This window comes from Humulus lupulus, chromosome 4 (assembly GCF_963169125.1).
Source record: "Humulus lupulus chromosome 4, drHumLupu1.1, whole genome shotgun sequence".
NCBI lineage: Eukaryota > Viridiplantae > Streptophyta > Magnoliopsida > Rosales > Cannabaceae > Humulus > Humulus lupulus.
The window spans coordinates 93,009,472-93,019,205 of NC_084796.1; the positions used below are offsets into that span (position 1 = coordinate 93,009,472).

Sequence of the window (9,734 nt, forward strand, 5' to 3'; positions counted from 1 at the left end):
TCATAGTGATTCACACCAAGTCAGAAGAAGTACGGACACTATGCTCGTGCCAAATAAGTAGTGGTCGTACGAGTAGAGTACTCATTTTGATCCACACCAGGCAATCTCTCACACTCGTACTCAATAAATAGTGGAGACATCCCCACAAACTCTGACCATGTACTGGAGCCGACACCACTACCCCTGAGGCCATTCTCCTGACGGTGTACTCATATACCATCTAGTCCCCTGGACCACAATGTATCAGGGGCCATTAGAGCCCACTATAAAAGGAACCCCACTTCCACTTGGAGGGGGGTTGGAAAAAACACTATAGCACTACACCATAGAAAATACAAGTTCATTTCACCATTTTCTTTCTGCAACTATTCTTTGAGTTTATGATTAAATCTTTGAAGTTTGTCATTTGATAAGCTCTATATTTCAATTTTTCTAACTTAACTTGGTTGACAAGTTCTCACCGTCAACAACTACGTTGATTATTTCCTCTTTATTGCCTTGATACACGGATATTAAGGAGAGTTAAGGCCCATTGGCCCATGTAACCCCCCTTGAGCCTATAAATATGCATGAGAGATCTCAAGGAGGGGACTTTTTTCTTTTGAACCTTTTTTATGAATACTGAGAGAAATAGCATACAGTGCGATTATCCTCCAAACAATTGTATTTCCCCTAAGGCTTGTGAAACTCAAGAACCCTAGTTCTTTGATCACGACATTGGGATTCAATATCAATAATAGCACTAAGTGGACGTAGGTTATTACCATCTATTGGGACCGAACCACTATAAATTGTCTGTGTCTATTCTTTACCATTAGATTCTATTCTTAATCATCATCTCAGTTCTTCTCATATTTTTGACTTCGTGTCGTTGGCCAAATCGAGGGTCAACATTCTGATGCTTTCATTGAGAGGTTGATAAAAAGCTTTAAGAAAATCAAATGGCAAAGACATCTAAGAAAGCTGGATCGCCTGCTGGCGCTGCATCATTTCAACCTCCTCCTCCAAATGTGGTGGAGAATGAACCACATTTAGAGTTTGAAGAGGAGGAGTTGGATACGGAAACACTGAGGGCAACACTGGGGGTGTTGCAGGATGAGTTGGCCAAACTGAGGGCCAATCAGAAGAACGCAGCGGAGACAATGGCGCTGCAGCAGAGAGAAATTGATCGTCATCGCCAGGAGCTGAGTGAGCAGCAGGCGGACATGGACCGTCAGTAAAAGGATGCCATGGCCACTCTTGAAGCAGCCATTCAATTGGCTCGAGGACAGGCTATGCCAGCCTCTCAGCCGGATCAGCCACCGAGCGCGCCACCGCAGCGGTCTCCCAGTCAAAGTCCTCTGCTCCGGCCAGTAAGCCCCCAAAGGCCGAAGCAGCCACTTGTGGCTCAAGATGATGTACCAATTTGGGATCCTGAGCAGCAGCCTCCATCTCAAGATGGTCGAGGCAATCGCTAGTGCTAGAGGCAGAATAGGGCCAGGCAACCTCCCCGCAGCCCTAGATGCCCAGGGGATGAAGAGCCAAATCCACCGAGCAGGGGGCAGCGCCCTTCTGCCAACAGAAGGAATAACAAATCAGGCTCTGCAGTCAGAGGTCCCCCACAACATAATAATGCACGGGGACCCAACGCCAGCGCAGGCCTCCCCCTGACGTTCGGGAAATTCCAGCCCGAGGAGGAAATAGCGTGAACAGCCGGTCACGTCGAAGTCGACCATAGTTTAGAGATGGCCATGACTATAATGAAGCCGATTCTAGTAGAGGAAATGCTGGTCGGAGGAATGAGGAAAGAGGTGGAGACAGAAGCCCCCTACCTAGAGAAAATAGGCCAACAAGCCATAACACTGGGGGGCAACCCAGACAAAACAACGTCTTTGATCGGTTAGGAGTTAGCGAGGAGAGGCGCATGGATGAATATTTGAGGGACGTGCTCAACGACCGCCGTGAGAGGCATGATGAGTACGCTCCAACGGCACCAGTTTCCCCAATGATCCTAGAAGTAGTTTAGGCACAGATTGATGCTCTAAACCAGGCAGTACAACAGCTGGTTGGGGGTCGAACATCCCACATAGAGTACGATCGAAGGAGGGGCACTCCGTTTTTGCAAAGGATTGCTGTGGCGGAAACCCTTAGCAAATTTAAAATGCCAGTATTGCCAAACTTTGATGGGTACGGAGACCCAATATCTCATGTCAACAAATTTGAGATACAAATGGACATTCAGAAGGTGTCGGACGATGCCCGTTGCAGGATCTTCCCTGCAACACTGTCTGATACTGCCCAGGAGTGGTTCTTTAAGTTCCCTTATGCCAGTATAGTATCCTGGGAGATGTTCGTGAAGGAATTCTACGGAAAATTCTATGTGGGACACGTACACCCCACAGAGGCTAACCAACTGGTCGAGATACGCCAGAAGGAGGGAGAGCCCTTGAAGGAGTATGTACAGCGCTTTATGCGAGCAGCGGCTGGAGCCAAGACAGTGGGTGACAAAGGGAAAATGATGGCCCTAACTGCTGGCATTAGACACTATTCTCCCCTCTGGAGTAGTCTAAGAAAGAATGGGGTAAAGAGTACCTAGGAGTTTTTGGATCGAGCTGATCGATATATCAAGCTCGAGGACGCGATTGCCAACGAAGGGAAATCGCCCATGAAAGACAAGGGGCCAAAGGAAGAACCCTCCAAGGCCGCCAACGGGTTGGAGAAACCCAATGGCAACGGCAATGGCAACGGGAACGGAAATGGCAGAAATGGGGGAAAACGGGCGACCAATGAACCGTCAGCATCTGAGAATAAGTGCCCCAAAGGCAATAGATACTAGCCGAGATTCACCAACTACACGGCCCTTGTCAAAAGTCGAGTAGAGGTCTATCAGGCAACCAACTCTAGTGTTCCTTATAAGTGACCTGCACTTATAAGGAAGGATATCTCCAAGAGAGATACCACAAAATTTTGTCGTTTTCATAACGACTACGGACACGACACTAATGAGTGTAACCAATTGAAGGATTAAATTGAGTTCCTGATCAGGCAGGGACATCTAAGGAGATATGTGCGAGCCACAAGAGGGTCTCAGCGAGATGCTCAAGGTGGCAGCGAGCAGGTGCTTGCACACCAATGCTCACCACCTTTACAGCCAGCTCCTGTGCCAGGCACGTTACTCACCATCTGTGGTGGCCCACACCTTGCAAGGGATAGTGGGAAGGCAAGGGAATGATACGCTCGAACCCTACGCCACGACCAGGACATCGAGATGATGAGTGTTGAGGATCGAGCACCGAAGAAGGCTCGAACAGAGGAGGAATTAATAACCTTCTCTGAGGACGATGCCCAACACGTACGATTCCCACACTCCGATCTGCTGGTCATTGACGTTCAAATTGCCAACATGATGGTTAAGAGGGTGTTGGTTGATACAGGAAGCTCGGTCAACATCCTATACAAGTCCTCATTGGAAAGAATGAAGTTGTCCGTTAAAGATTTGGAGCCATGCAACCAAACCATCAATGATCTTTCTGGTGAAGGGCTCGCCCTAACTGGATCAATTAGGCTTCCAGTTACAGCAGGTACTGCACCTACTAATAGGACATTACTCACTACTTTCATAGTAGTTAATTGTCCTTCAGCATATAATGTTGTGATTGGAAGGCCAATTTTGGTCGACCTACAAGCCGTTACCTCGATATGGCACCTGGCCACCGACGCAGGGATATGATGCATATTGGGAAATCAGTGGGAAGTGAGGGAATGCTACAATGCCTTGATAACTAAGGCAAAGAAAGGCATATCGAGGGAAGTTGCCGAAAAAGAGTTGCAAATGGCTATTGATGTACAAACCCAATCAGGTGATGATGTCACCAAATAGGGCGTTGCCCAAAGTGATGACAGAGATTTAGATCCTCGCTTTGGGGATTTTGATGAAGAGATAGGACCCATTGAGGACCTTGAACAGGTCCAACTCGATGAAGAAATCCGACTAGGGTTGTGAAGGCGGTAAAAACTTAGAGACAACAACAAAACAAGCATTGGTGGAATTTTTGAAGGAAAATCAGGAAGTCTTTTCCTGGTCGCATAGAGACATGGTCGGAATAGACCCTGCAGTCATTAGCCATGTCTTGAACATAGACAAAAGTTTTCCACCGGTACAACAGAAAATGAGGCTTCTCGACAAAGATATATCAAAGGCCTTAAAGGAAGAAGTCGAGAAGCTGAAGGAGAATGGATTCATCAGGGTGGCATTTTATCCATCATGGGTCTCTAATCCCGTGCAAGTTCCCAAGCCGAATGGAAAATGGCGAACATGCATGGATTTCACATACCTTAATAAAGCCTGCCCTAAAGATTGTTTTCCACTCCCTAGGATCGACCAACTGGTCGATGCCACTGCAGGTCATGAGATTCTCTCATTCATGGATGCATACTCCAGGTATAATCAGATTAGTATGCATCCTCCTGATGAGGATCACACTAGCTTTCAGACTGACACGGGGCTTTACTGTTACAAAGTAATGCCCTTTGGTTTGAAAGACGCTGGTGCGACTTACCAGTGACTGGTCAACCATATGTTTAAGGAGCTGATCGGGACAAACATGGAGGTATATGTCGATGACATGCTGGTTAAGTCAAAGAAGACAGAAGGGCATATAGGGGATTTGCAAGAATGCTTCAACGTCTTGAACAAATATCAGATGAAGCTGAATCCCGTCAAGTGCTCCTTGGGAATAGGATCAGGGAAGTTCTTGGGATTTATAGTAAACTCGAGAGGAATTGAGGCCAATCCCGAGAATATCAAAGCCCTGGTCAATATGAAATCGCCAGCAAAGATTAAGGATGTTCAAAGCTTGACCAGAAGAATTGCTGCTCTGAGTAGATTTATTTCCAAATCGACGGACAAATGCATCCCATTTTTTATTCTACTCAGAGGCAACAAGAAATTTGAATGGACGGAGGAGTGCAAGCAGGCTTTTCAAGCATTGAAGACGCACATGTCGCAACCACCAGTCCTATCAAAGCCGGTTGATAAAGAAACTTTGTTCATCTACTTGGCGATCACAGAATACGCTGCTAGTGCTGTCTTAATAAGAGAAGAAGAAGGCATGCAGAAAGTTGTTTATTATGTAAGCAAAAGTCTAAATGGAGCGGAGCTGCGGTATCCACCTATTGAAAAATTAGCCTATTTCTTAATCTTAGCCTCCAGAAAACTGCGGCCATACTTCCAAGCTCACCCAATCACGGTTTTGACTAATCAGCCTCTACGACAAGTTCTGCAGAAGCCAGAAGCCGCAGGCAGATTATTAAAATGGGCGGTCGAACTTGGGCAATTTGATATCTCTTACTTGCCATGAGCAGCAATAAAAGGGCAAGCCCTGGCTGACTTCATTGTAGAGTTCACTGGGCTTCCAGATAGCGAGCAACCAGATGCACCTGAGCCTCAAAACCAAACTCCTTCATGGAGGTTGTTCACAGACAGCTCCTCTAATGAGCATCATGCAGGAGCAGGTGTGATTTTAATAATGCCTCAAGGGCATCGATTTCACTGTGTAATTAGGTTTGACTGCACTGCTTCTAACAACGAGGCTGAGGGTGAAGCACTGCTCGCTGGGTTACGGTTGGCCAGAGACATGGACATAAAGGTTCTTGACATTTACAGTGACTCTCAGCTCGTAATAAATCAGATCATGGGAGAATATCAAGCCCAAGGCATAAAAATGGTTGCTTACTTAAATAAAGCAAATGACCTATTGGCGCAGTTTAACAATTACACCCTCCAGCAAGTACCTCGCGACCAGAATTCGAACGCTGATGCTTTGGCCAAATTAGCAAGTGCGAAGGATGCTGACACTCTGAACATAGTACCAGTTGAGCGACTATCTGTACCAATTGTCCAAGCAGAGAAGACCTCTTTGGTGATCCAAGCAGCCGATACATGGATGGCACCATACATGGAGTATGTTATATTATTTTATAATATAATGTAATATTATATTATATTATAATATAATGTTTTAGATTAAATAAATGTGACAAAGAGTGTCACATATTGTAACATATAATAGAGAGTTACAATATTTAGATATATGAGATATATCCAAATAATGTACCATATTTGGTGTTACAAATTTGTAACTTCCAAATATTACCCTTTATTGTGTAAATTTGTTGTTACACAATATTGAGATGAATTTCATAAATCCATATGTGAAATGGCTGTTAGAGATATGATTTTAACCCCAATAATGTGTTTTGGGAGTTACAAAATCATTTGGGAGGGTTTGGAACCGTTTGGAAAAACATCACATTTTTAAGTGCTGAAATTGGTCGGTGGCTGCGGCTACTGAATGTTGGTGGCCGCGGCCACAAGCCAAAAACTGACCAATTTTTCAGTTTTTTCAATCTTTGTTGAATGGCTCAAAAAACCCAAATAACTCCCAAATCTTCTTTTTAATTCCATATTAATCCAATTAAACATTGGTAACAGCCATGAGGGTTGGTGGAATTTGAAATTCAAAGGGTGTCTCTAAACTCTATAAATAGGAGCCTATAGCTCACTTGTAAGACACAACTTTTCTATCCATTAGAGCACTTGGCTAGAAACACCTTGAGGCTTGATAATTCCAGAACGCTTTTCCAATATCTGAGAGAGATCCCTTAGTGCTTGAGTTAGGGGGAAATAAGCTTTTGGACAAAGGTTTTAAACCTTGTTCAAGTTGGTGATCCCCAACCCTCTTCACTTAGGTTGTGTAAGTGAGAGTTTTCTTGTATTTCAGTTCTCCATTTTATTATATTGTTTTCTTCTTATTCTCTTGTTCTTTTTACTTGTATATTTTGTTTAAGAGTTGTAATCATTTCTTTTGTTTCAACCACCTTTATTTTACTTGTAATCATTTGCTTAGAGTTGTATTCTCACCATTCTCTTCTTCTTCATCATCTTCTTCATTTTCTTTGTTTATTTGTAATTTTTAGTTATAGAGCTGTAACTCCTTTTTAATCAATCATTATTTATTTGTAATATATTGCATAGAGTTGTAATTTTTTACCATTTCCATTGAGGCAAATACATTTTTTCCTAACATTCAAAAGCTTATTCCTTTGTTTGTTTCAATGGAAGGTGAGACCATCAAAATCATGAATCAAGACCTAGTTAGGTTGGATAGGTTTGATGGATCCAATTTCACTAGGTGCCAAGACAAGGCGAGATCCCTTTTGACCACTCTCACAATCGCCTACATTCTAGAATCCACTCTAGAACCTCTCCCAACGCCATCCGACAAGGACACTCCCGAGGAGGTGGAGAAGAGAAGGAAGAGGGAGGAGGACAATCTCCTTTGTAGGGGTCATATCCTCAATGCCCTTTTCGATAGGCTCTATGACCTCTACACCAAAACCAAATCGGCCAAGGAGATATGGGATGCACTTGAGAAAAAGTTTAAGGCGGAAGAGGAAGGTACCAAAAAGTTTTTGATATCTCAATACTTCGATTTCAAATTTTTTGGTGATAAGCCTATTCTTCTCAAATACATGAATTGCAAATAATTGTTAACAAAATGAAAGTGTTAAAGATTGAGCTTTCCGAGGCCTTTCAAGTTGGTGCTATAGTGGCTAAATTACCACCAACTTGGAAGAGCTATAGGAAAAGAATCCTTCATAAAAATGAGGATTATTCTTTGGAGGAAATCCAAAAACATATTCTAATCGAAGAGGAATCGATATGTAGAGATAAACTTGTGGAGGGATCTAATGGAGAGACTTCCAAAGCAAATGCGGTGTCACAACCAAAACATCCCAAAAACAAAGGGAAAAAGGGTAACGAGAAACCTTTGGGTCCAAAAACCAACCCAAAAAAGTTTAAGGGCGAGAAAGGTCCTTGCTTCGTGTGTGGGAAAAAGTGTCACTATGCTAGAGAGTGTAGGCATAGAAAAGACCAACAAGGACCTAAGGTGAACGCAACTCAAGAGGAAAACATAGTTGCTACCCTTAGTGAGGTGAATGCGGTCCAAGGCAAGGTGAGAGGGTGGTGGTATGATCATGTGCCACCGTCCATGTCACCTATGAAAAATCATTGTTCAAGACCTTTGAAGAGTCAAAGGGCAACCATGAGATACAAATGGGCAATGAGGCAAATCCAAGGTACTTGGCAAAGGTACCATTGAAGTCTTTTTCACCTCCGGCAAGAAAGTTACATTAGTGAATGTACTTTATGTTCCCGAAATGAGTAGAAACTTGGTAAGTGGTGATTTTCTTGGCAAGCCCGGCATTAAAGCCGTTTTTGAGTCCGGTAAACTTATACTTACCAAATCAAATGTATTTTTGGGAAAGGGGTACTCTTGTGAAGGTATGGTTAAATTGTGCACCAATGATGTAACTATCAATGTTATCAATAAAAATGCTGATTCTGCCTATATTGTTGAGTATGATTCTTTATTTTTGTGGCATCTTAGACTATCGCATATAGGTTTTTCAACCATGAAAAGAGTAGTAAAATGTGGTATGATTGCATGCAATATTAAAAACTATGGTAAATGTGAAACATGTGTTAAGGCAAAAATGATTAAGAAACCATTTCCTAGTGTAGAAAAGATAATCTAATTTACTAGATTTAATCCATAGTGATCTTTGTGAATTAAATGGTGTTTTAACTAGAGGTGGTAAAATGTATTTTCTTACTTTTATAGATGATTTTAGTAGATATACCTATGTGTTTCTTTTAAAGCATAAAGATGAAACTTTTGATGCTTTTAAATTGTATAAATTAGAAGTTGAAAATCAACTAAATAAAAATATTAAGGTGCTTGCTTACTAGAAACATCCTATGGGTGAAATGGGTGGACTCAATCTATCTAAAGGGTCAGGATTTCTGGGCCTATTCTATTCCTCAGGATGTTAGTTGGTATTGGAGGAGATTAGTGAAATTGAGATATGTTTTCTCTGCTATCAGTTTAGCTGCGGCTGTGAAGGGTGATAAACTTTGTTTGAAATTGCTGTATTACAGATTACTCAACAGGGAAAGAATTGAGTTTGCTAATGTGGTTTGGTGCTCTGTGGCAGTCCCGAAGCATAGATTCATCCTTTGGCAAGCTTCTCTTGGTCATCTCCTTACTCGGGATAAGCTGCAGTATTGTAACTTGGAGCTGCCTTCTTTACTGTGTCCTGTTTGTGAAATGGAGCAGGAATCTCATGCCCATTTTTTTTTTGTCTGTCCCTTTTCTCAACAGCTCAGGGCTCAAATGATGGATTGGTTGGGTAGGGATCTTTGGACGATTACTTATGAACATTGGTGTACATGGATGTGTGGGAAGCCGAAAAGTCTGAACCATCAGATGTTTGCTGCTGCATTGGCAGCTTCTGTGTACATGATCTGGAGAAATAGAAACCTCTTTGTGTTTGAGTTGAGATCTTTGTCTATTGGTCATGTAATCCAGTTGATTAAGTTTAGTATTATGTCTAGATTAGCCAGGTTTCCTAAGCTGAAAGTTAAGGCTAGTGAGGTGGCATTTTTTGAGGCTGTTACTCAGATGTAATTGTTTTTGTTTGGCTCTTTGAGCTTGGTTTGTATTCTTGTTGGTTTGGTGCAATATATTCATTTTTTCATCAAAAAAAAATAATATTAAGGTGCTAAGAAGTGATAGAGGAGGAGAGTACTTCTCTAATGAATTCAACACATTCATGAGTGCACTGCACCTTATACACCACAACACAATGGTGTTGTCAAAAGGAAAAATAGGACTTATCTAGAGATGATA

At 42.5% G+C, this 9,734-nt stretch overlaps 1 protein-coding gene across 1 annotated transcript; it reads left to right on the forward strand.

Annotated features, from left to right (window-relative positions):
- The first annotated feature begins 8,812 nt into the window (after positions 1–8,812).
- On the forward strand, positions 8,813–9,512 carry LOC133832376 (uncharacterized). Its single transcript, XM_062262728.1, has 2 exons — positions 8,813–8,838; positions 8,984–9,512. The coding sequence occupies exons 1-2, from the start codon at positions 8,813–8,815 to the stop codon at positions 9,510–9,512; spliced, it is 555 nt and encodes a 184-aa protein (XP_062118712.1).
- Positions 9,513–9,734: the final 222 nt, after the last annotated feature.